Source organism: Eptesicus fuscus, chromosome 22 (assembly GCF_027574615.1).
Source record: "Eptesicus fuscus isolate TK198812 chromosome 22, DD_ASM_mEF_20220401, whole genome shotgun sequence".
Classification (NCBI taxonomy): domain Eukaryota; kingdom Metazoa; phylum Chordata; class Mammalia; order Chiroptera; family Vespertilionidae; genus Eptesicus; species Eptesicus fuscus.
In genome coordinates this window covers 23,357,766-23,384,510 of record NC_072494.1, presented here as the reverse complement: position 1 = coordinate 23,384,510, position 26,745 = coordinate 23,357,766, and the positions used below count along the sequence as shown (strand labels likewise).

The following is a 26,745-nucleotide window of genomic DNA, read 5'->3' as shown; positions in this document are numbered from 1 at the left end:
AATTGGGCCGAGCTGTGGCTCTCGGTTCTGCTGGGAACGCAAAGCCCCTGAGCGCAGAGATAGCTGGTTCTGGGGACAGTGCTTGGCCGTTCAGCGTCCAGAGGCCTTTTGTGATGATTGTTAGTGGCTTTAGAGGAAACTGCTTTTCTCGACGCCATTGTGGTGGGAGGAGGCCGACTATTTAGAGTTGGAGTTAGAGACAGAGGTTCGGCTGCAGCCTTGGCCTGCGCCCTGGGGAGGGTGCTAGGTAGATCCGACAGCCTTGCTGCTCGGGCTCTCAGGCCTCCCGGGGAGAGCCTCGGACGGTGTTCGGATGTTAGTGGCTGGCTGGTGGGCAAGGCCTTCGCTCCTGTGAGCCAGAGCTGTGGTGATGGTGACAGGGCCGCGTGTGCTGGGTGTGCCACCAGCCTTGTGACGTGATGGAGATCCCTGCCACCCAAGGCACGTCGGCATTGTGACCGTGGGGTGAGGCTACCCTGACAAGTCACTTCCTAGCTACTGGGGTTCAAGGCACTTGTCTGATGAAGATGAGGCTTGCCCCTGGGGCCCTCTTCTGGGGGGCCACTGGGCCACTGGGCCACCTGAGTCTGATCCTGCCACGGACGAGTCGGCGCCTGAACCCTGGTTTTCTAGGGTGAGATCAGACCTCCAGAGCTGGGCGGTCAGGAGGCAGAGGAACTGGGAGGAGGCCCCCGGCAGCTGGGAGCTCTCACCAGCCCGGGGGGTAATGTCTTCACAGCCGAAATCCGCCCTCCCTCACCCCCTTCCCTTATAAAGGGGACTAGCCAGACTGCGTGAGACTCTTTCTTTTCTGCCTCCTAACTCACATCCCTTTCTGCCTTTTACGGTGTCTCAGCGGCTGGGATCTAAACAGACCAGGAGCATCAGAGAAGCTCAGAGCTGGCAGCTGCTCCCCCCAACCCCACCCCCGCCCCCCGGCCCCCAGGCCCGCTCCCCGCTCCTCGTCACGCACCCTCACAGTCGGGAAGCCGGGGATGTTGAAGTCTCTGCAGACTGCGCTGTTGGTCTCGTCAGCACAGTCCAGGGCAGCGAGGTTCAGCGCCGGCCTCCAGTCTGAAAGGACAGAAACAGCCAGAGGAGGAAGAGGGGCTGGCACCTCGGCCTGCTCACCTCTCCAGTGCAGCACCCCACCCCCTCCCGCCCCCAAAGCCCCTATGAGAAAGGCCCCCTTCCTCAGAAAAGACCCTCTGGTACAGTCAGGTTATGCATCGAGCTTGTGCTGAGGACACAGTTAAACAGCACAAGCAATGCTGTCTTGTGATGGCATCTGTGCTCCCCCTAACTGGGGGCGGGGGGCTGAAGGGAGATGGGGGCTGAAGGGAGATGGCCTTGCAGGGAAAAGCCCTCCACAGAGCACCAGTTCTAGACGGGCGGAGAACATGCCTCAGGAAGTTTGAAATTTCCCAGGGGACCCGCGGAGACATTTTTTTGACCAGAGGAACTGGCACTCGGCCCAGCTCGGGTGGGTGGGACACAAGCTCGGGTGGGTGGGCGCCGGCTCCCCAGCCAGAGAGGGAGGCAGGAAGTCCGGGGAGGAAGGGGAAGGCTCAGGGGATCGAGGAACCACAGGGAAAGAGCCCTGAGGTCAGAGTCTGGAAGGAGATTAGCAGCTGCCCAGCACCAGGCCCCAGGCTGCAAGTCCTTGTCATTTATGGGCAGAGAGAATGATGGCACCGTCCTGGGCCACAGCCAGGATCTGGGAAACAGAAAACAAACTCATCCACCAGGCAGGCCTCCAGAGCTCCGACTCAAGGTCAAGGTGCCCCTTAAACACCCACCAACGTTCCCCGTTACTATGAGGCTGCTCCGCTGGAAGGAAAGATACACACGTGAAGCCACAGGAAGGACGAGGTGGCAACGGGCTGGTGCCATGCCGTCTGTTAGAGCTCTGGAGGAGTTTGGAGACAGGAGAGACCTGCCCTGGGGACTAAGCATGGACCTGACAGGAAAGGTGGAGCAACACGAGAAGCAGTGGGTTGGGACCCTCTGAGGGAGACCAGATGGCTGAAGAAGAGGAGCAGGGGTCCTGGGAGCGCTTGCCTGGAGGGGTGGGGCTGACTCCCACAGCACCTGGAGCCCCGGCTCTCTGGGCAGATGCATGAAGGAGGAAGCTGCCTGGCGGCACGTGTGCTCCCCATGGGGCCCTACCCCTCCTGGAGTACAGGGTGGGGTGGGGAGTAGAGGGGTCACCCAGTACCCATTAAGTGCAAATTACTAATCCTACCTAATAAAAGAGTAATATGCAAACTGACCATCACTCCAACACACAAGATGGCTGCCCCCATGTGGTCAAAGATCCTGCCCCCATGTGGACACAAGATGGATGCCACAAGATGGCCAGCAGGGAAGGGCAGTTGGGAGGGACCAGGCCTGCAGGGGAGAGCAGTTAGGGGTGACCAGGCCTGCAGGGGAGGGCACTTAGGGGTGACCGGGCCTGCAGGGGAGGGCAGTTAGGGTCCAAGAGTTTGGCAGGAGAGCAGTTAGGCATCAATCAGGCTAGCAGAGGAGTGGTTAGGGGGTGATCAGGCTGGCAGGCAGAAGCGTTAGGGGCAATCAGGAAGGCAGGCAGGTGAGCAGTTGGGAGCCAGCAGTCCTGGATTGTGAGAGGGATGTCTGACTGCCCGTTTAGGTCCAATCCTACTGGGATCGGGCCTAAACGGGCAGTCAGACATCCCTCAAGGGGTCCCAGATTGGAGAGGGTGCAGGCTGGGCTGAGGGACACATCCCCCTGTGCACAAATTTTGTGCACTGGGCCTCTAGTGTCTGAATAACATCCCTGAGAATCATGGCTTTGCCAGGATCTCTTACCTCACCCCGAACCCGTCCCTTACGATGTCTGAAAAACCTACTTCAGAAGGCATCAGCGCTCCCAAGAACATGTTATGCCTAAGGGTGGAGCGTTAGGCTCACTTCCACGAGACAGGCCAGACGCAGGAAGAGGCAGGACTCCTCCCTGACAACGCTGACCCAGCCCTCAAAGGCAAGACTGGTAGCAACTAAGCTGGTCCTTCTTGCGGGGACAGGAGGGAGGGGCCTGGGGCCTGGAGGCAGGCCTGAAACAACACCCTCTCCCTCCCGGTCCCTGCTCCCCCCTCTTCCTTTCTTGCCGGCAATCCACTCTTGGCACTGAAGCTTCTGGAATCCTGGCGGGAGGCAGTGAGTGGGGGTGGAGGGGGGAGAGGGATCGTGTTTAGTGAAAGTGCTTAGCAGAGACAGGTGGGCCACGTCCTGACATGCCATTTCCCCAACCCCCACTGCTCTTTTGGGGAGCGCTCTCGGCTCCCCTGGCACATGAGCTGGCGTTTATCCAAATATCTGCAAGCTGGTGTGCACGCTTCGGCTTTAAGTCACTTGCTGAGCCGCCTGCACAAACGGGCCGTGCTCAGGGCAGCATCTCTCCGGCCTGGCCCTCCCGGACACTCTACCCGCCGGGTGTTGGCACCACTGGACGGGGCAGAGTCAGGCAGTCTGCCACACAGATCCAGGAACCCAGCCAGCCTCCGGATCCTGTCCACCCTCCCTCCCAAGTCTCTCCTCATCTCCTCCCCATCCTATGTTCTTCCCTCGCCTCACCACTAACCCACCCGCCACGGCTACTGAGCTCGTGCGAGTTTCTCAGGGCAGACACTGCTCTCAGCAGCCCACCAGCCACCAAGCGAGCCTTTCTACCTGTCCACGTGGTACGCCCCTCTCGGCTCGGGATTCTCCGGTGGAATTCCCCGATTGCCTTTAGCAGGAAACCTACAGCCCCGAGGCCATTCTCCACGTGTCCCCTGCCCACCGAGCCCCCTCTTTCCACTTCCCCCAAAGGTTGAGCTTTTCTTCCATTTGTCAGGAACACTCAGCTCCGCCCCCCGCCCCCGAACCCCCGCAGGAAGAGCTGCCTTACAGGCCCAAGGCTCTGCTTGTGTTCCTACCACATGCCTACAACCCTGTCCATCCCTAAATGTCTTTTCATTTCTGTGTCCCCACGGCCTAGCACACGGTAGGTGCTTAGGGCGGGCTCCCAGCTGCCCTGTGCAGCCTCAGTGTAGCCTCAGGTCCAGAGAGGGGGTGAGGTTAACACCAGGCACCTGCAAACGCAGGAGGAAGAGCGGCCCAGGTGCAGGGCTTTGCCCCGGGTCACAGGAACGAGCACCCAGGCTTCCAGGCTGCCCCAATGAGGCCCCTGGAAGGTGGGAAGCGCAGGTCACCCCGATGGCCACCGGGCATACAGGAGGCCTGGCTCCTGCTCTACATCTAAGGCCCTGTTCCCCTTGTGCGGGGAGACCCGCCGAAGAGGCCCGGCTGTTTTCAAAAGAGTCGGCAAGTGAATCAAACAGAAGGGCAGAGCTGAGGGGCAATGTCGCATCCCTCCGCCGGGGAGGGCCGGGCAGGGTGGCCAAGGACCACAGGCCTCGACTGCCCTGCTCCTCGCCAAGAACGCAAGTCAGCATCCCCCGGGCCGGAGTCAGTGCCTGCTGCCCGCTGGGGCACCAAGACTCTGAAGGGATGGGGAGGGGAGGGAAGAGAAGAGAAAGGTGGCGCTCAGTGAGCACCCAGGAGACACCCAGGCGGTCCCACTCCACGGCCGCCACCGGAGGTGCTGTCATGTCCCCGCTTTACAAGCAAGGACAGGGACTGAGAGGCCTCCACCTGTCCCGGGGCTCCCAGGCTCGCCTCCCCGGGGTCAGGACACTACCTCTGTGTCTTCACTGTCTGCTCCATCACAACCTTCCAGGAGAGAGGGAACGGTAAGAGCCAGCTTTGTCGGCTGGTTCCGCACCCGTCTCTGTAGCTCACAGGGTCGATATCACAGACTCAGCTCTTACTCGGATGAGAATGATATTATGTGCCTGAGGGTTTACCATGGGCCTTACTGGTCGAGTTTAATGGTCGTAACTACCCTTTGAGCAAAGTTAAGGTGCTTATCTCGAGCCCTGCTTTCCCGGACTGTGAAACAGAGATTAGAATACCATGTCCCAGGCACACAACCAATCCACGGGGAGTCTGGGATCTGAACCCGGAAAGGGAGCCCCTCCGCTGGTCTCAAGAGGGCCCAGGACCGAACAGAGAGCTGCTCTGTTGGCTTCCCTACCAGGAGGCTCAGGGAGGGTGGGGTTGGTGGTAAGGACAGGGGATTCCTGGGAGCTCCCGGCCCCTGGGCGGTCTTTGCCTCCTTCTCTTTAAGCCTGATTCCCCGTCCCTCCCAGGAACGGAACCAGGGCCTCTTCTTACCTGCCCCAGACCCGGGGGGCGGGAGAGGGAGAGGCTGGGGCCGGTCAGGTGCTGGGAGAGTCCTGGCTGAGGAATGTTTCTCAGGAATATCCATGTCCATACCTCAGTGAGCCATAATGACATAAAGATCTGGTCTGCACGAATCACCGTGGGCCTGACTATTCATCACTCCAGTAACAGCACAGGAGTGGAGAGGACCTCCTCTGGGTGCTCCGTGTGAAGCAAAGTGCACCCCTGCCACAGGCACGGAGCCGGTGAGAGAGGCTTTTTAAAGCGGCAGGTGACTTAAATACCATCACCTGCAGGCCTAACACCGCAAGATCCGCAGAATCAGTCCAGCCCTGCTCCTGGGGAGGAAAAACCTCCCAGTGCGGTGACTGCCCTGGCCAAGTCATTTCTCCACTAGCAGGAGGGAAAATGAGCAGATGCCGCGGGGATGCGTGGGGAGGCAAGCGTGACCTGGACAGCTGTGGACTTGGGGGGGTGGCTGAAGGGACACTCTGTGGTAAGGGGGTGATAAGGTACTTCTGAGGTCCCAAGCAATGTCCCTGCCCCACTCACAAGCCCAGGAAGGGGCACTGGACCCAGGGTCACAAGACTTGCTTGGAGCTCTAACTGGCCGAGGAGGAGAAGAGCCCCACACATCTCCTCTCTGGGCCTCCGTTTCCTTCAAACGAGGGCCCGGGTTGGTGTTATCTCATGTCCCTTCCACCATGTAGATTGCTACATGGCAAACACTCGGCGAGAAAAATGGCCATGAGGCCTGTGGGTGTTAAGCAAGCCTGGGTCTCCACTGAGGCAGAGGCCAGACCCACCCAGAGCCAGCCAGGTCGGGTGGTCAGAACTAGAGCCCCACCAAAGTGTCTAGGAATTGTCCTGACACAGCGAGTCAGCCAGTACTATGAGGTCACCGCCTCGTCCCTTCCGCCCTGGGGCAGGCTTATGGGTAGTGAGGTCACGAGATGCACAAAATACCTTCCCTACCCTTCACACACCGGGCTGACACCCCAGGTCTGAGTCAGGAGGAACCACAGAACCAGCTGAAGGCTCGGTCACTCACATTCACATGAGTCCTGTGAGGCTCATGCCACTGGCCTGCACGAGTGTCCAGTGGGCTCCTGCCCCGTGCCAGGCTCTGTGCTAGGCATCGCAGGGGTACGTGGAGGAGGGCTGGTCTGTGCCCTGGAAGAGAAAGGGAGGCAAACCAACACTGCTCACCACCACTCAGTCATCGGGGTCTCACCTCCACAACTCTGCCCAGGCCATATCCCACCTGGCCCTTCCTTCCTCCTCCCCGCACCTCTCCCCTGGCCCAAGCTCTGGAAAGTCAGGAAGAGCTGGGTTCAAGGACCTCCTCTAGCATCTATGATAAAAGACAGTACCTACTGCTCAGACATATCTCACAAAGATTATATAGGACAGTGGCCTGTAGCAAAGTGCCTGGCATCAGGGGAGTCATTCATAACTGCTTGAAGGAAGGCCTCTGGTGACCAGGTAGCCTCCTGTGACTTTCCCCTTCCCTGAATTCCTGCAACAAGAAATGACTCAGTGCCCTGGCCTGTGTGGCTCAGTTGGTTGGAGCGTCGTCCTGTGCACTGAAAGGTGGCAGGTTCGATTCCCAGTCAGGACACATAGCCGGGTTGCAGGTCTGATCTCCAGTCAGGGTGTGTACAGGAAGCAACCAATCAATGTTTCTCCCTCTCTCTCTCCTTCCCTCTCCCTCTAAAACCAATAAAAAAGAAACAAACAGTAGAGCATAAAAAAAAAAAAAAAAGAAAGAAACCATATCGGACACAGACAACAGGGGGGATGAGGGCACGAGTGGGGGGTGGGAGGGCAATGGGGGCATAAGGACACATATGTAATACCTTAATCAATAAAGGGGTGGGGGGGGGGGGGAAGACACCAGCACTGGGTCTAGAGCCCACCCTAACTCAGAAAAAAAATAAAGAGAGAGAAAAAAATATTTTCTTATTTCATTAAATAGTCCAAAATACTATTTGTTTAAAACAATTAGAATATCTGATTCTAAAGTAAAATATTTTTTTTAAGTTGTGGCATTTAAATCACTTGAGTTTTACACATTATTTTCATAGTAATTAATTTTTCCTTATTGTTCAAAATGTTATTGACAAGTATCTAATGTCATATGTTAGTTCAATTTGTTGTGAAAATGTTACCTATATTAAAAGTTAAATACTTGTAAAAATAAATAAATAAAGTAATAAAATAATAAAATTTTAAAAAACAAAAAAACATGTCCTCAGGTAAGAATTTTAAAAATCTTTAAAAAAGAAATGACTGAGCAGCTTTTGGCCCATTTCAAACACCGCTTTTTCCCGGTGCCAGTTCTCCTGCCACGTGTAGTTCATTTCCCGCAAATGCAATGCAAACTATGCTTTGTGCACAGAGGTCATTCAACAAATATTTGCTGACTGATTCGCCGGTGAAGAGTAATGAAGGTCTAAAATAACACACTCAATTTCCCAAACATACGTGAGGCAAATAAGAGATGCTCCAGACGAGAACGAGGTGAGCCAGGTCCTCAGCGCTCTGCCCCTGGGCAACCACTGCCCCGGAGAACCTACCCCACAGGTCCCTGAAGAAATGAGCCCTAGCCAGTCCGATGAAATGCCTGAGGCCAGCTGGGCAGGGTGGCAAAATTCTTCTCTCCCCCCACAACCTTCCATCGTCTTGCTGCTCCTACCCAAGATAGTCATACCATGGGCAGGGAGCAGAGGCCAGGGGCCACCCTCCCGTGGCCCAGGGTGGTGAGAGAGCAGCCCTTTGCTGGCCCACAACCAAACTTTCTCAAGGAACCTCAGAACAAAGAGGAGGGGAGGGCAACCTGGCTTCTCAGCAGGGCCTCCCCAGGAAACACCCTGTTGGCTTGGAGTGGGGGCATGCTCCGCCACGGCAGGTTCGGGCCAGTGACCTTCCCGACACGATCTTGCTTAGGGGGCTGCCTCACTCCCGCCACTCACAGGACACCCCCCTGTCCACCTAGTCGCTCACCTCTACAGACTTCAACGCTCCCCTTTTCCTTTCTGATGTTACGTTTTGCTTTTGCCCTTCCCGCCCCCGCTTTATTTTTTAGGGACTGTCACTCTATGAACTGGGGAAAAGACCCCTTTTGGAAGTGGCAACCCTGATCCAGAAGTCGGTTGGGTCAGTACCTGCTGTGCAATCCATTGGAAAAGTCTGGGTTGCAAGAGGCCGAACACCTGAGTCAGCTGGAAGTTAAGCACTGGCAGGATAGGAGACTCTTCTAGGTTGAGTCCATCTGCGGCCCCTAAGGACCTATGGCCTCAAAGTGGAACCTGATCTCAGGATTTTGATGATGTTCAGGCCCACAAAGTCTCCTAAGCCCCTGATGTCCCCTAAGGTGTTCCAGTTCCACGTTCAACATTCTTCCTCCCTCCTGCCCTAATCAGACGTGCTGACATCACTGACATAGTGTGAAGAGCTGCTGAGAAATGGCGCCTTCAGGTGATGGGACCAGAGAGGCATGCAGACAAGTGTCTACATGTAAACTGGAGGTAAAATGGTTTATTGGTTTCGTTTAGAAATAACTTCCCTGGGCCCCATGGTTTCTTTGGTACCCACTGTCCACGCTACTCAAGGAAGAGGTGGCCTGAGTTTGAAAACCATCTCCACAGGAGCCATTTGGCCACAAACAGTTGAGTTTATAAAAAAAAAAAAAAAAATACCAACGGCACAGCAGGGGAACAGTGGTTCCCATTCTCCTCTTTCCAAGAAAGAGGCCTGTTTCTTCAGATGCCCACAGTCCTCATTCAATGGCCGTCAATGATGAGGGGCCCTGCTAGGCCCTAGCACCACAGTCAGGAAGTAGCTCCGTTCAGAGGCAGCAAATCAGAAGCAAATCTCTACCCCCCCAAGCCACTCCTGCCCCCAAACACCACCGGCTAGGCACATGTGTGACCCCACAGCGCTCTTGAAACTGTGGAAAGGAAACTCGGAGACAACGTCTGACATACAGTGAGCACTCAGTAAATACGAATTACTATTATCACCGTATTCCCTCAGCTCTAAGTCTTAAGCTTTCACAAATGTTAACATTTCTGTAGTAGAGTACACCTTCCACTCCCTGCACACAGGGGTCTTCTTATCGCTCTACCCCTCGGGCTGTCAGTAAATGAATGGGGTTTCCCACCACGGATGGGGCTTTTCTAATCAAAGCAACATGGCTAGAGTGGAGCAAGGGCCAGCCCCACACTGACCGGCTGCCTTCGGTCAGGCCTCTGGGCTCACGAGGGTAACACAGAGGGTCAGAGAGGGAGCGTGGACCAGGGGAATCTGAGAGAAGGAGGTGGCCCAGAAGCTGACGAGCTGGAGGCAGCAGGCCTGGAACTGACACAGGAGAACTGCCTCAAAGGTAAAGCTGAGAAAGGACGTCTGCGTACCAGCTGGGTCAACTACCCACGAGGGGGGCCAAGAAGGAGGGGGGCAGAATGAGTGTCAACTCCTGTTCTCCCCAGCAATGACCCACAGCAGCTGGGGAGCCTGGCAGGAAGGCGACGCGGCTCCCTGAGCCAGAAGAGGACGGGGACTGCCACCAGGCCGGACTGGAGGAAGCCCTAAGGTGTCCGCCGAGATGGAACAAAGGAGACCCAGCCGCAGGGATGGGGGCAGTCAGCCGGGAAAGGGCGGACGGGAAAGCAGAGCAGGTCTGGGGGCCCAGGCCGCGAGCGGGGAGAGAAGCTCAGACAGGAGCCAGGGGGAGACAGAGGAGCCAGGGAGCAACCAGGGAGTGGAGGGATGTGAAACCGGGGGAAGTGGGAGGGGCGGAGAGGAAGGGGTGGGCGGAGGTGAGGGGCCGGGGGAAGCGGGTCGAGGGGGAGGGGCCCTCGGCGGGGCAGGTGGGTGGGGAGGGTCGGCCCGGTGGCGCCCGGGGTGCGGGCCTCCCCTCCGGCCCCGGCTTCTCACCTTTGACGTCGTTGGCCAGCGCCTTCCACATCGGGGCGAAGGCAATGCAGTGGCCGCACCAGGAGGCGAAGAACTCCACGGCCCAGGCGCTGCGGGAGTCCTGCAGGGCGCCGCGCACCGAGTCCGCCTGCAGCAGCGTCAGCGGGTCGGACGGCGAGTAGAGCGCCGAGCGCGGGGCCGCGCCAGCGCCGGGCACCGCCAGCAGCACCAGCAGCAGCAGCAGCAGCAGCAGCAGCAGCAGCAGCGACGGCGGCGGCCCCGAGCAGCGGCCGCACCAACCCATCCTCCGCGCTGCGCCCACCACGGCGCGCAAGTTTCGGATGAGTTGGTGCGCGCTGGCGCCGCCTCACCCCCTGCCTCCGTCCCGGGGGCGGAGCTACTGGGCCCCGCCCCCCGCCGCCCTGCCCCGCGCTCCGTCGCCCCGCCCCTCCCGCGGCCACCGGGCGGGAGAGCGGGCGGGGGCGGGGCCTACGGACCCACGTGCCTGAGCCCCGGCCGGACCGCGAGCGCCCCCTTCGCGGTTTCCCGAAGCCTCGGAGGCGCGCTAGCACGGTCCGGCCTGGGATCCAAGGAAGCGGGGAGCGCAGCCCGGGGCCCTGGGGCCCTCATCCCCAAATGGAAGGAGTGGGGCGTCCGCGGGTCAGAGGCCCGCACCAGCTTTCGCGGAGCTGCTAGGGACTGGGGGAGGTCGTTTGGCTTCTCACAGGCCCTGTATCCAACCGAAAATGAGTTGGAATAAGCGATAAGACGTGGTACATTAAAAACAGCTGGGGGAGAAGCCGGACCGGTGGTAGGACAGCCTCTGAGTCTCTGACCACCATGACTCCCACAGGGATCACAAGTGTCCACACCGCCTGAGGCCCGTGACCACTCAGCTCTTTCCCATACGCCAAGGGGCCTGTAGCTTCCCCTGACTGTGCATCCTAGATCCTGGGACATCCCTGTCTGCACACCCATCCACGCCTCCTGCACGTGGCCACTCCTTGGCCCCTCGAGAGGATGCATAGACCTGGGGGAAAGCTGATGCAATCTCTAGAAGCTGGCCTGGCGCTCCTGGGGCAGTGAGTCCTAGGGTCTTGGGAACCATCCTATGATCTGAGAAGTGAGGATCAGGAGCTTGGGGGTGGGAGGGCACATCCCTTGGCCCATGAGTTTCTTGCTTTTGTAAAGGGGCATGGTTGGCAGAGGGCCAGAAGGCTCAGAACCCCGTTCTAATGAGCTAACATCTGAGCCAAAGACCCAAATGCGGTGTTGGAGGAAGCCTTGTGGCAATCTGGGATGAGGGCGCTCCGGGGAGAAATCCGGAGGTTGTGGCTTTTGTTGCCTTCATGTGTTCCTCTCCTCTGTGCGCAGGCTTGACCTACACAAAGAAATTACATGTTGACCGGATGGAGTGTTAGTTAATACCTCCCCAGCTCCTCCAGCCAACTCCAGATCCTGGGTACCCTCCTCCCTCACTTCTGGCAGCCACTGAGAGCAGGCCTGGCCCAGGGTCATCAGGATAGAAGGTTCTCTGAGAGCAGGCCTGGCCCAGGGTCATCAGGATAGAAGGTTCTCTCGTAACCTTGGATTCCAGGGGCTGGAAGGATTCCAGGGGCCGGATCAGGTGCCAGTAAAAGTCAAATGCCTTCCAATGTCTTCATTGTTGAGCAGTAGTCCTTTCCCCCGGGGGCCTGATCATTAAGGAGACAATGTCAGCTAAGCTTGCCGGCCTGAGAAAGACACCCTGGATGAGTACACAGAGATGTGCTTGTTCACGTATCTGTTTCCGTGTCAGAAATGGAAAAGAATGCAAACTCCCTGAATAGATTAGAGCTCCTTTCTTGGCAATGGGGCCAAAGAAACGGAGAGTTGTAACATCTGGGGTTCCAATCCCTTGGAACAGGGATTTTTGACGTTTTAGTCTCGGAAGCCTTTGTTTCAATAGAATCTTGAAGGGAAGCGTAAACAGACAAAAGCAAGCTGAAGCTGTGACCTAGAGAGAGTCCCTCTTTCTGAGGTCTTTGGGGGCTTCCTGGGGACCCCAGGGCTCCCCATGTCACCATGTGGAAACCACTGGTCTAGAACTGAGAGTAGAAAATGAAAGAATCACAGTTTGCCCTGCTTGCCCTTCCAGCAGCTTCGTGGGATGAAAAAAGCTGGCAGAGAAGGAAATCTACTCAGGAATGGGGTACAGAGAGGGAAAGAGTGCTGAGGAGAGCATTGAAACTGGGGGCACTTAGGAGTACCTACCCAGGTCCCCTGCTCCTCTTTTTATATATATATATATTTTTTAATTGATTTTTTACAGAGAGGAAGGGAGAGGGATAGAGAGCTAGAAACATCAATGAGAGAGAAACATCCATCAGCTGCCTCTTGCACGCCTCCTACTGGGGGTGTGCCCGCAACCAAGGTACATGCCCTTGACCGGAATCGAACCTGGGACCTTTCAGTCCGCAGGCCGATGCTCTATCCACTGAGCCAAACCAGTTAGGGCCCTGCTCCTCTTCCTACAAAGTGGGCCAAGATGAACCCAATGAGAATAATAACAGCATTAGCTGATACTTTGCACCTGCTATTCTAAGCACTTACAGATATCACTCATGTAGCCCTCACACCAGCTCTATGAGGTTGGTGGTATTGTCATCTCATTTTTACAGATGAGGGGACTGAGGTAGAAGGAGCCTGCTGACTTGGCCACTTGTGACTCATTCATGCGTTATGCATGACATAAGAGAGGGAATTGGGGAGCCGGTCAATCAAAAATGAGGCAGATGGTGAGAGGAATGCAGCTTATACACAAACACAGGTAATTGTTATGAGCAACAGAATCGTTTTGGGTGAAATATGTCATCCCGTAGCAGAGCATTCAGTGACCGGCCACTTACTCATTTGCAGTGAGGATCAGAGAGGCATGGAGCCGGAAGGCAAATGCCCAGCAACAGAGAAGGGACCTTTGCTTTGTCCCTTCACACCTCACCTCGAGGTCTTCCTGGCGCACCTTCCCAGGCTGAGGTGGGTTGGAAAACCGGCACCGAAAGCCGCAGCAGAGTGCTCAGAGTCTGTGTGGGTCAGGCACAGAGGAAAGGGAAGCCACGTTCACAGGGCTCGCTGAAGGGGGTTCATGGGGTTAACGGTTAACTTACAGAAGTGTGTGGGGGGCTAAGGGGAACTGACCAGAGCTGGGAGGTCCCTAGCACCCAACCACAGCAGGAAGTCCTTTCAGCACTCTTCCCCTGGGGGGGATGCGGGGAGGGAACTCTGTGATGAGAGGGGTGGGAGCTGGAGTCCAGGAAGAGGGGCCGCCCAGCTGGGCCTGTAACTGCCACCAACACAGGGAGGTGGGGAGGCACCATAGGCCTCAGAAGTGAAAATGGACAACCCGAAAAGCCCAGCTCCTCCTCCTCTCCCGTCCACACGTGGCCCGGTTGCCTTGAGGGGAGACTGAGGCCTGAAAGGTTTGCGACGCAGGAAACAAGACACAGAGTCCAGGCCATGGAAAAGGGGGGAGGTTTTAATCTTGCGCTCCCGGGCGAAACTCACCGGTCCGAGAGTGGGCCAGGGGAGTTCGCGCCAAAACGGGGGCTTAGGTACTTCCTTTATACAGCCGTTTGGTGAGGGGAGGGTGGAGAGCATGAGAGATGTGGAATTCCTGCCTCGGGCAGGGGTTTGGGAAGGCTAGCAAGGTTCTGGGAAGAGGCCAGTTATCTGCCAGTTATCTTCGTCACCATCTACCTTGCGGGTGCTTGCATGGCTGTGGTCTTTCCCCCATGCCTTGACCTAACAAGGCCCAGCAAAAATGAAGGGTCTTGCTCAAGGCCACACAGCGAGGTGATGGCAGAGTCCGTTTCCTGTTGGGCTCTCTCCATGGCTGTTGCAGCACTGAGAAGGGACGTTTGGGGCAGAACCCTATGTTCAGGGGGAGCTTCCCTGGCCCCAGGTTGAGCGTGGGAGAGGCATGTGTGGGGACAGTGCATATATGAGAACGCTGTATTCAAAGGAATAGACACACACACACACACACACACACACACACACACTCACATGGACACGCTAATTATTAAAGGTAGAATGACTTAGGCTCATGCTGTGTCTTTTTTTAATTTTTATTTATTGATTTTGGGAGAGAGACATTGATGTGTTGTTCCACTTATTGATGCATTCGTTGGTTAATTCTTGTATGTGCCCTGATCAGGGTTTGAACCCACAACCTTGGTGTATCGAGATGGTGCTCTAACCAACTGAGCTACCTGGCCAGGGCCTCATGCTGTCTCTTTTGATGGAAAGCAGGATTAAAATGATGAGGGGGGAGGGAAGGACGGAGGCTCAGGCAGGCTAAGAAAGCTGCTCCGGGTTATGTGTCCAGGAAGTAACATTCTCCAGAGCCCACCCTGGACCCAACAGACCACTCAGAGTCCTGGTGCCGGAAGGAGCGGGGGAGAGAGGGAGGCAGCAGAGGCCGCCCCTTCCTGGAGCCATGCTGTTCTACCTCTGCAATCTGGTGGCTTCCCGCGTTCCAAGATAAAACATTTTATATCTTTTCCTGTCTCTTTGAACCTCCAGCACCCTCATATCCTCACCGGAGACCTCCCTTCAGTCATTTTGATGACAACATGGAAGCCATCAGATGAGAGCTCCTTTCCTCCCCCCATCAGCCTTGCACCTGTGCTCCCCTGGCTCCCAGCTCCTTCCTCCCATCAAGGCCAACCCCTCCCCTCCGGCTCTGGGTCAGGGCCCTCTCACCGCTCAGGGACTTTGCTCCTGATCCCCCTCCACCCGCCCTTGCAAGGCTGACTCTGGTCTCCACGAGGTGGGTTTCTCCAGCAAACAAACGTGCTCGCTGGCTCCCACTAATAACCGACGAAATGGAACTCCTGGTGAACATCCTCTTTCCAGTCATGGCCCCATTTCCTTCCCTCTCTCCACAACCAAGCTTTACAACAGCCTTGTCTGTGCTCACTGCCTCCCCTTCCTCACCCTGCCCTCACTCCTCAGCCCACTCCTGGCTGGCTTCTGACCTCACGGCTGCTGAAACTGCCGCCCCGCCCAGTTGCTCACACCTCTTCCTCTTGCTCAACCTCCCTCCGCCTCCGACACAGCGGCTGGCTCCATCCTTGGAACACTTTCTTCTTTCGGCTTTTAGTTAGAATACTTCTTCTATTGCCGTAGTAACAAGTTATCCCAAACTTGGTGTCTTTAAAACAATGCCCATTTATTACCGTACAGTTCTGCCGGTCAGAAGTCCGACAGGGGTCTCACGTGCTAAAATCAAAGTGTTGGCAGCGCTGAGCTGGAGGGATGTGTCCAGGGTGTCCCTGCCGCTGGACCCTGAGGGCTGTGGGGAGCCAGTGCCGTCCTGGGTCCTGGACCGTGGCAGACCAAGCCGCCACCTTCAGAATTCTCCACTGTCCTCTAAAATTCTCCCTGTGAGCTGTGCCTGACGGTGGCCTTCCCCTTTGCTGATAATGATGGCACCACACACACAAATCCGTAGATAGGCAAATTGTTTTAGGTGGTAATTTTTAGGGGCTAAATAGAGACCATTATTGGATAAGCGTTTAATGGCCTCATTGAGAAACAAAGGCTGCCTTTCAACTCAAAGGCTGCCGTGGGCAGGACGGAGGAGGAACGCACCAGGGGTTTCTAAACAGGAAGTTGAAGCTGCCATCCCTTCCTTTGCCCGATGAGAGCAGATGTGGCTGTGAATTCATAGACAGGAATTGAACTTATGTGGTCCTCTGTCCTCATGGCTGCAGACCTAAGGTGTTTTCTCTCTTCTGGGCTTGTTTTCTTTGGATCTGAGACCTAATGCCGGTGCTCGTCTTTGGACAGATGCAACTTAGAGTTCTTGATCCATTGTCTGGATTCCAATCCAGCCCTACCACTTGCTAGCTGAATGATATTGGGCATGTTAATTACCTTCCCCAAGCCTCAGTTGTTTTATCTGTTAAATGGGTCCACTGATAGTATCTGTTTCATACATGTAAATGCTCAGAAGTAAAACGCTTAGTATGGCAACCAAGAAGAGTAAAGAATCAGTCATGTTGCTTATCATTATTATTAACCTCCAAGGGGAGCAGGCCAGAGGCTTGGGAAATGGTGCCACCGCCTTACATTCTTAAATGGTTCCACTTCATCAGAAACCAGCAGATTCTTCTGTTTTCTAGTCTGGGTCTCTCAGAAATGCTAAAAATAATACAGATACTTCTTGCGAGATCGTGTTGTGCATATTTTAGGGGAATTAACAAGATAATGACCTCAAGGGCCACAGCAGGAATTATCAATATTGCAGCTCCCAAGGAATTCCTGAGTGAATGCTTTTCTCTAAGTGAGGAAACTCAACCTTGAGACCCGCAGTAGGAATTGGGAGTTCTAATTCCATTTTGCTCAACTAATCATTTGAATTAATTTTCTCAAAATAGCAGCAAGAACACTGACAGAGCAGTTAGGGAAGTTATTTAGGTGATTATTTTTTAAAATTATTTATTTATTTTTTAAATATATTTCTTTATTGATTTCAGAGAGGAAGATAGATAGAAACATCAATGATGAGAGAGAATCATTGATCAGCTGCCTCCCGCAGGCCCCCTACTGGGGATTGAGCCCGCAACCCGGGCATGTGCCCTTGGCCGGAATTGAGCCTGGGACCCTTCAGTCCCCAGACCAATGCTCTATCCACTGAGCCAAACTGACTAGGGCGGTGATTATTATTTTTAAAAATATTTTTACTTACTTCAAATGGGTCATCACACATGTCCCTTTGTGTTGTGGGAACTCAGAATCCTGGAATGTGTTTGGAAGAAAAAGTGTGGTTTCGAATTTCCTGGCATGCATTTTTCAGGTGAGGAGACACATGCATGAAATGTGTTTGGTTTTTTTTTTTGTGTTTTTTTATTGTTGCTGTTAATCCTCACCCACGGATATTTTTCCCATTGACTTTTTAGAGAGAGTGGAAGGGGGTGAGGGGGAGGGGGAGAGAGAGAGAGAAACATGGATGTGAGAGAGACACATCGGGGATTGAACCTGCAACTTAGGTAGGTGCCCTTGACTGAGAATCAAACCTGAGACCCTTTGGTGCTTGGGCTGACACTCTAACCACTGAACTACACCAGCCAGGGCATAAAATGTATTTTTAAGGATATTCCTGTTCAGCGTCACTGGGAGGAGATAAGGTAGCAAGCGACGGTTTACTCTGGAGGAGTCTCCAGGTGTGAGTAATTATAGGTCTTTCCTCCAAGGCCATTCCATTTGTCCAGAGGAGGGTCCTCCAGTCCTCTTGCTGTTGCCTCGTTTTTGTGCTGTGCTGTGTTCTCCCGCTCAGGGCCTCCCGGTTCCATTTCCCCAGGGCATCAATGATCACCCGCGGCACTGGACAGGGGAGGCGCAGTGACCCGATCCCGGGTAGGGATGGGTGCCAGGAGACTCTACCCGATCCTTTCAGACGTCCGTCAGTTTCTCATGACCTGCTGTGAAGGTCATGAGCAGAACTTCCTTGGCCCTGGAAGGCTTACCAAGCCTCTGCGCCGGGCGGCCTGTGTGGGAAGGCCTTCCTGCTCTGACTCACCGTGTGCTCCTCGTTCCGCTTAGGCGCAGGTGGCAGGGCCCTCGGGCACGCCCTCAGCTTCTGCGTTTCAGACCCGGAAGGTGCCTGGCCGTGGGGGTTAATGCACCATTCCAGGGGCTGGATCGTGTGGCTCTCCTCTCCTGCTGTACGTAAACACTGCCCGGGAGCGTGGGTGCTGCTGTCTGTTCTCACACGTTGGCCTCTTCCCTGGAGGACTCGTATCTGCCATTCCACCTTGGCCGCGCAGCCTGGCTCCCCAGGAGTGGGGAGAGAGGTTTGGTGCGAGGAGCCCGGTTATGAACGAAGCCTAAAACTTGTCCCCCAAAGCCCCCTCCCAGAGTACTGTCGGCCTCTGGGGTGGGTGGTAAGGCTCACAGGAGGACTAGGGACTGCGACGACCTCTGTGGATGGAATAAAAATCCCTCCTATTAATTGCCGGTAACAAAGAATCATAAAAAACAACAACACTGCATATGAGCCTAACCAGTGATCACGGACAACAGGGGGGTGGGGGCATGCGTGGGGAGGGGTTTGGGATGGGAATAGGGGGGAGGTGAGGACAAATATGTGATACCTTAATCAATAAAGTAATTAAAAAAACAACAACAAAACAACAACAACACTAAAACACAAATGGAACCCACGAGGCAACCTAACGCGCTCAGCAAGGCGCCATCATTGCCCTTTGGGTCCACCGCAGAAGGGAACATAAAAATCCACTTCAGCCCTAGCCGGTTTGGCTCAGTGGACAGAGCATCAGCCTGCGGACCGAAGGGCACGTACCTGGGTTGCAGGCTCCTCCCCGGCCCAGGGCCCTGGTCGGGCGCGTGCAGGGGGCAACCAAATGATGTGTTTCTCTCACATCGATGTTTCTATCTGTTCTTCCCTCTCTCTCCCATTCTCTCTGAATATCAGTGGAAAAATATCCTCGAGTGAGGATTAAAAAAAAAAGGAAGTCCACCTCAGGTACAGAAATGGACACAATCACAAGAACCCACCCGCAACTGGGTCGTCCCCCCCCCCTCCCCCCGAGCGGGCACAGCCCCACACAACTGTGGCGAATTAGCCACAACCGACTGCTGGTCCCCAGCCACGATTCCAGCTGCTCACTGCGTGGGCATCCATTCCGGGTGCCACATAGACGCAGACACTGTCGTGGCTTAGAAAACACCTTTGCCACATGTTCAGATGGCCAACACAGCTCTCATCTGATCACCGCACCTGATCACCGCACCACGTTCACAGCCCCAACACCACAGCGGCGGGCTTCTCCCTGCGGCATAGGCGGGGCTTTCAGGCTCCCTGTCACCCCCAGACAGACGGGGTGGGGGTGGGGGTGGGAGGGAACAACAGTGAAATGAGCCAACTTACCGGATGGTACCCCCACCTAAGAAAAGTCATTCGCACACCCAACACTGCACTCAACACGCAGCAGGAGATGGTGAACTCGGGGTGGGTGGGGGACCAGGCAGTCGCCTGAGGAGGCTGCGATGGCGGAAGCCCAGCCTCAGGGCACCCGTCACTCTTTTTCTTTTCTCCCGCTGGGGCACACGCCCTGGGGTGGCCTGTGCTCAGGGCCCAGTGGGGTTACCAGTAGGGTCTCCCAATTCAAATGTGAGGCCGTGCTACCTTTTGGGTGACTCCCTCCTGGGGGACCCCACGAACAGAGGAGGGGGCGACCGAACATCAGGGCACTAGGGTCCCCAGCCTGCGGAGACCTCTGACTTGAGTGGGTGACTTCACTCAGGTGTGACTCTCCTCCCCAGGTGGGATGATGGGGCCGAAAGTTTCGGGTCAAGCAACAGGGGCCGTGGGTTCTGAGGCCGGAGAAGAGGAGCATCTCGGGCCTCAGGAGCTCGTGGAGCAGCAGCGAGGTGGGAACTTGAACCTGTCTTCTCACTCCCACAGACGCCTCCCCTGGCCCCGGCACGACACTGATAAGAACGAGCACAGCCTGGGGAGAGGAGGCGAACTCAAACAATGCTGCACCTGTCATCCGGGAATAAAGCCCGTCTTCCATTTTAATGGCTTGGCCAGGACACAGCGACTTGGACTTTCCCTTAGACCAACAAGAATCATTGAGTTCAGTAGTCGAGGCAGTGACGGCACCTGAACAGCCCTCCGGTATCTGCTGGCACAGCAGGGCAGCTTCTGTGTTCCTGCCAACGCCTCCTGCTGGCCTGCGGGCCTCTCCACAGTGCAGGGAGGGTGCGGGGTGGGGGGAGGAGCCACAGCAGATGTCCCACCGCAGTCCCCCGAGACTCATTTTCTGACACTGGGGGTTCTGGTGGAGGACCATCCTCCAGAAAGGCCTGGTCATGGTCCTGGGTCTGGCCTCCCAGTGACCATGGCGAAGTGCTGTCTCCAAATGACAAGCAGGCTCCGTGAGCACTGTACCCACCGAGTTGTTCAGGGGCCCGTCGACCCAGCTCCGCCTGCACATCCAAGGTACTGACGGCCGACCTGGAGGTGTGTGTGTTTCCTGCTACTTCAGGGGCTGCACCAGGAAGGTGGGGTGGGCTGTCGGGAAAGGCAGTCGTGCGAGGCTCCGGCTTCAGGCCTCCTGCACAGTCACATCCGAATGGTCCTTGAGCTTGGAACACTTCCTTCATCGCCAAGGGAGAAAGCCCTCCCAGCCTGTGCGGCTTGTCACCTTGTGTGGGAATGCCGTTCCTGCCGTAGATTCAATGCTCCTTCGCTCTGCTTAAGCACAGGAGGCAGCGGTCCTCAGGCACACCCAGCTTCCTGTAGTGCTTCCTCCCACTGTAGCAGGCAGGGGGTGCGTGCAGCCACATCACCCCTCCAGCTTCAAGTGAACCCGCTGGCCATGGGCGATTGATGCTTTGCAAGGCGCTGGATCGTGTGCACGCTCGTCTCTCTTGCTGTAAGGAAACCCTGTACCACTCGGGGCTGGGCTGCTGCTGCCTGCTTCTCAGCGACCTCTTACCTGGCATGGGTCTTTTCCCCGGGTGGCAGTTATTTGCCTTTTAACCTTGGCCCCACCGCCTGGCCGCCCAGTCCCATGCTCCACCTTTTTCTGTGGCAGTCAGGCCTCCCATTTTTGAGCCTTTCTGGGGTTTTGTAGGGCAGTTGTTTGTTCTGACAGCATTTACTTGTTGTAGGTACTCGCCATTCTTGGCTCTGCTATGTCAACTACCATCCTCCCATCTACCATTTTCATATATTTTGAGTAAAGGACAGGGATATTTAGTCTTTTCCTAGATTCAACCTGTCATTACTGTTGTGTCCTTACCACCAAATACAGTATCTGGCACATTGTGGGCACTCAAATGTCTTTTATGAGTCAAAGAATTCTTAGAATATGCTGCAATCTGGGCTCAGTCATTTTCCGAGAATTTCTTTAAGATCCATGGTTGTGTAGGGGTTAAAGGCGTGGCAGGGATGGCCATCAGGAGGCTACTAGAGGAACCCATGTGAGATCCTGGTGGTTTCTTCTGATCTGTGGGAGCAGAGATGATTCACTATCCTGAGGGCCACACACTTCAGGGTGCTCCATCTTTGAAATTCTTTTATTCTTCTATTATCTCTAGCTCTTCTCCAAGTTCCTATTTCTAGAAGTAAATTGGAGCCTCCACGCCTAGTCATCAGATGGCTGCCCTTCTGTGTTTTCCTGCAAGGGTGCCCAACCAGAACTCAAGTCATTTGCCGTGAATTACAGGGAAGCAGCTCATCACTACAGAACACATGGTTCTAATTTACCTTGAGCTCTTCTCTGACCACTCCACCCTTGTTGGGCCCTTCCATTATGTATCCTCAAACCATGTCCACTTCCTTTGCAGCACTATTGCCATTTGTCATGCCTTGTGTTTGATGACTTTAAGCTCCATGAAGTCAGGGCCCACGCCTGTCATCTGCTGCTCCCAGCGCTCAGCACAGTGCTGACAGGAGGTGTGCTGGCCGCTTGAGTGACGAACACAGGACTGCTCCCGTGTGGGGCCAGGCAGCCATGTGCAGAGCGAGTAGCCCCCACACACTGCTCACCTTGTTCTACGGCCCGAGCGCAGGTGCTCTACCACCAAAGAGAAATCAGGAATTAGTGTACTTTGGGGAGACTAGCTTTCTAAACTTGACTCTAAGTCATGAAAAAGTGAACACCTGACAGGAACTTAATTTATAAATCAGTTTATTTACAGATTTTTTATCTTTTCTTAAAGTACATTTCAGTTAACAAATCTATTTACATAGGTGTACATGGGAATTCATCCCAGTTATTTTACAGATCATACATACAAACCACACCCTAAGTCTTGCGTGCAAAGTCGCACTGGATGTGACTATTGGCTGAAAACGACCTGATGACCAGGCTATTTACACATACACAGTAAACGGGTTTGTTTTTCATGTCTGCACGATACAGTACACACGCGGAGGCCGGGCCTCCCAGAGAACGCTTTGCAGTGTGTTTCCCGAGAAGGCTTTGCAAAGTCCGGAAGGAAAAGCTATTAAACATAGGTTAATTAAAATGACAGTACCTCCTTTACATCAGTTTACATTGTTTTCTTCACATTTTTATAATACAAAGATATTTTATTGAATTGCTGCACAACCAGTTTAAGATGATTTGTAAACATGTAAATTCCTACAATTTGCAACATCATTGTAGTTTCTATCACTTGCTCTTTGAATTAATGTTTTACTCACTAGTATTGTTAAGGTAGTAAGAGAAGATGTAAGTTTGAACTTCTTGCGGAAAGTTATGAGTCTCTAATGCTGTGCGAGTACACACTTTATTCAAGTATTGCAAAAAGCTAAGGCCACTTTTTTTCAAGACAAGAAAGTGAACAAAATTGTTTTTATCAATAGGCCACAACACTCTTATGAGCAATGAAATCTCTTCTGAAAGATAATTTCTCAGAGACCTGTAGTCACAGAAGGAATTTTCTTTTCTTTTAGATAAAAGAAAAGCAAATTACCTTCCTTAGTAACTACTTTTGAGCTCTTCCCACTTTTCCCTAGAGTAAAAATTCCTGTTTAGACCTGAAGAGGGAATCTATACCCTGTACTTGTTTAACCCAGAGCTAAGCACCCTGGATAGCACAAATTGTTTTGGACTCAGAAATAAATCTGAAGCCTATATGTTGGTTTACTACTAAATTCTGAGTGCTATTCTAAAAGATATTACTGCTGATGCAAAGATCTTTTTCTTAGAGGAATTATGAAGAAAGTGAAAGAGGATGGGAGTGTGGGGAGAGGAACAAAGATCACAAAGAGGGAATATTTAGGTTCACGGTTAAGAGGCAGAGCTTGATTAAAAAGATCCCAATATGGAACAAGTGGCTGGGTATCCATAGTTATCATTCCAATCCTAACGATTATCACGCTTCCAATTATATCCAAATGGTTAAAATAATAAGAAATCTGCTAATTATAGATTCCTTTGTTTTCTGCTACCAAACTATGGATAATCATTTCTAGCCAAGAGTAAGACTGATCAGGAATCACTCTCATCTGGAGCCCAGGGCTCCGGGGCCGGTGTAGACGGCGGGAGCACGTGGGTACTGCTGCCACCATTCTTACCAGGGACTCTCAGCCCAGATTGCTGACTCCACGGACTTACTGCATCTCTTTGCTTTTCTGGAATCATAATGTCACAAAGAATAAAGATAAACTTCCTTATTAAAAATTGATTTAGGTCCAAATTATGAGGATGTAGAAAAACAACCTATATTCCTATTATATTGTTTTTATATTTCTTTATAAAAAATTTACAGCAGCTGTAATGTTCCAGGTATTGTAAGGACAATGTTATCTTACAAACGGCCAAAGGATGTAGACAAGATGTTGTGCTGCCTTCCAAAGCACACAAACCGGACAGAAAAAGCCTTTGCTTTTCCTTGGCCACATGAAGCACATCTCCACACCACTGGTCAACACCCCAAGAAACCCTCGCTTCTCTTAGTCAATTTGCTCACTATGGCTGTAGACCAGAGCTCAACCTCAAAAGCCCAGAAGAAATGCTGGCAATACATCAATCCAAGCGTTTCCCGAGACCCAATCACAACATTTAATCAGTGCTTTCCTTATTTGTCAAGAGCTATCACACCAGTCATTGTGCAAAATGCAAAATAGTCCAATGTTATTTCAGTAAGTTTCTCATAATGACAAGATGAAACCAAGAGGAATGGAAGTGTGCATAGTGAAACATCTGAGACGCAAAGGCAAGTCTGGAGGGAAGATGCAGAAATGAACGAACGTGCACACTAAATGAATACACCATCTTTGGGGTTTTTCTAACATATTCTGAAGCTATAACATTCCAGGATACTGTAAATAGGAATGCAGTGGATGTCTTACATCATGCTTCTAATCGGGACCTTCAATATTAAGGCATTTTACATTCACGCCTAAGATTATCCACATTCTTCTAGGTACTTGAAGGACAGGACTGAGGAAGAGGAATCAGTCAGGAAGGCAGGGCACCGAGGTCCCGAGAGCATCGCACATGCTCTAATGTAGCAGCTGGAGTCTAGGTAATTTTTCAGATACAGGTAACAGTTGTGAGAAGCAATGCTGCAAGAGAGGCAATCATGTTAGCTCATTCCTGCTACTGCAGGCGATCTTGGAAAAGCCTGTCTTTTCTTCACGGAATTAAACTGCCTTCTTTGATGTGTGTGTGGGTTTGTTAAAATCGGAGGATTCCTGTGCAAAGACCACGAACCAGAGAAGCTTCAAGACGGAAGTGGAACTATTATAAGAAGAATCTTTCGCTTCTGAGTAGGGACACACATTTTCAACTTAATAATTTATCTTAAAATAAATTAAAAAAATGTTCCATAGCACAAAACAAGCACACGAACAACAGACAATATCTTTTTGTCTTTGGTGCACACACTCATTTCCTAAATCATTCAAGTAACAGCGTCTCTGATTTCTTGGGGAGAGATGGAGCTGAAAGTTTGAAGGCCAATGAATGACTTCCACTGTTGCCATGCCTGGATGCCTGAGATGGTCTTGAGGGCCTCGATTCTGGGAGCAGCAACGGAGGTTCAGAAGAGGAAGAACAGTATGGGGCAGGCAAGGGGCAAAAAAGCCAGCCCAGCATCGGTCCTTTGAGCCCAGTCTTTAGTGGGGGCATTCTTTGTTTCCATGCCCATATAGAGAAAACTAAAAATAATGCAAAGATTTCCAATTCTTTAGATGGTGCTCAGAATGCAAGGCTACTATTAGTTTCTGTTAACGTGACAGTCCACTTGGTGCTGCTCAAATACAATAACGGAAGAGAATGGTCTTCAAAGAGAAGTGAACTCCAGAATGTGAACTAGGCACTCGCTATTAAACTTGCCTGTTTAGAAGTGGTTAAGGACTTAACACTGTTTAGAGACTATCACAGACCAGGATTACATTTCAAAAATGGTATGATGCATTTATCTATATACCTCTCCTACCTGACTTCAGACTCAAGAAGTGAAACCCTAGTCTAAGCTACGAGGTAAGTCTGGTGTTTTCAGCCCTCATCTGAGACCCAGTAGGGTGCTAACAAGAGGTGTAGATTATATACTGTGTGTCCATGTCAGGTGTGCAACCCTGCCCACTAAAAATCAACACGAATCCAGTGGACAGTCTCTAAAGGCAGAGGCTGTAATACCAGATATACCGCATTGTCCCGTGGGCTCCAAACCAGTAGTCTTTGAGAACAGGTACCAGGTCCAGAAGCATTCTTGCTATGATGGAGATGGGGTGTGTATCAGGAGGCAGAAAGGCCCAGGACTCATATTAGCACTCAGTGTTCGATTTATTTGCAAGTTGTCACACAAGTAGCACTCTCCCCTGTTTTTCACTGATTTGATTCAGAACATCAATAGTATCTCTGATCAAGGTCTCAAAGATCCCATCAGCTAGTTGCATCTTCACACACAACTCATCCTCATCATAGTTCACCCACTGTGCCTCCTCTTCATGGAGCTCCTGCACCTAGAATTTAGAAAACACAAGGGTTTGAAGTTACCATAAAAGCTAGGAAATGTATTATATTTGATGGCTTTGCAGTCCCATCCCTGGGAAAGCAGGCCAAGGAAATAAGCCAGAGAAAAAGGGTAAGTTATATGATTCTATCAACAAACTTTCAAAGTTGCAAAAAGTATAAAAAAACTCAACTGCCAACTAAAATAAAAGTGGTTTCAAAACTGTCAAAATGGAATTTAACAATATTTCAGTATTTTATAATTAGTAAGGATTGCAAGCATGTTGTCTATGTTAACAGAAGATAATGTGTATGAGAACTTAAGGAGGAGATAAGAAAGCAAATTACTAGCTATATAGCTTTACAATTATAAAACGCATATATCCAAAGACAATATTGGATATGATTCTGAAGTATCTATACAGGCAGTCCTTGGGTTACATCAGACTCGACTTACGTCGTTTTGTAGTTACGTCGCCATCTCCCATTTACAGTATTTATAAAAAAAAAAGTTCCACCATTTTGACGTATGTACATATGTGCTTCATTTTTTTTTTTAAATTTATTTACCACAAGTAAAGGTCAGGAATTGTTATCTTTCTTTTAAATTTTTTTTACTGTTTCACTTCATTACTGCTGAGTGACAAAGGTGAGTGACATGAGTGCTTATGTAGGTGGGTTCCAACTTACAGCGAAAATCGAGTTACGCTGCACTGTAGAAACAGATCTCTGATATAACCTGAGGACTGCCTGTATATATAAAAGGCTAATATGCAAAGTGTCCCCTCGGAAGTTCAACCAGGAGACCCAGAATTTGATTGCTCTCTATGATGTGTGCTGACCACCAGGGGGTGGCGCAGAATGAAGGAAGGCCCCCAGCAGCTGGCAGCCAGGGAAAGAAGGCCCCGATTGGCCCTGATTGCCAGCCAGGCCTAGGGACCGTACCCGTGCACGAATTTTGTGCACCAGGCCTCTAATTATAAATAAATGAATAAAATTTATTATGCATTAGAGTACTTTAAAAAATGTACTATCACTTAAACTTTTTTTTGAAATCACTGTTATACAATAATTGTTCCTTTTGCATTTTAGGATT

At 52.5% G+C, this 26,745-nt stretch overlaps 2 protein-coding genes across 6 annotated transcripts in view; both read right to left on the bottom strand.

Moving 5' to 3' along the window:
- Positions 1-10,536, bottom strand: part of QSOX1 (quiescin sulfhydryl oxidase 1) — a 39,243-nt gene extending 28,707 nt beyond the window's left edge. The window contains exons 1-2 of one of the 2 annotated variants that reach the window (XM_054711861.1): positions 10,186-10,536; positions 974-1,074 (exon numbers count right to left, since the gene is read on the bottom strand). In XM_054711861.1, coding sequence (XP_054567836.1) covers positions 974-1,074; positions 10,186-10,468 — 384 coding nt within the window. In that variant the 5' untranslated portion in view covers positions 10,469-10,536. The remainder of the gene's footprint in view (positions 1-973; positions 1,075-10,185) is intronic. The other variant, XM_054711860.1, reaches the window with a different exon arrangement.
- An 11,319-nt stretch (positions 10,537-21,855) lies between these two features.
- The window catches only part of CEP350 (centrosomal protein 350), a 119,508-nt gene continuing 114,618 nt past the window's right edge, over positions 21,856-26,745 (bottom strand). For all 4 annotated transcript variants that reach the window (XM_008145908.3, XM_054712289.1, XM_054712290.1 and 1 more), the window contains exon 38: positions 21,856-25,660. In XM_008145908.3, the coding sequence (XP_008144130.2) occupies positions 25,496-25,660 (165 nt within the window). In that variant the 3' untranslated portion in view covers positions 21,856-25,495. The remainder of the gene's footprint in view (positions 25,661-26,745) is intronic.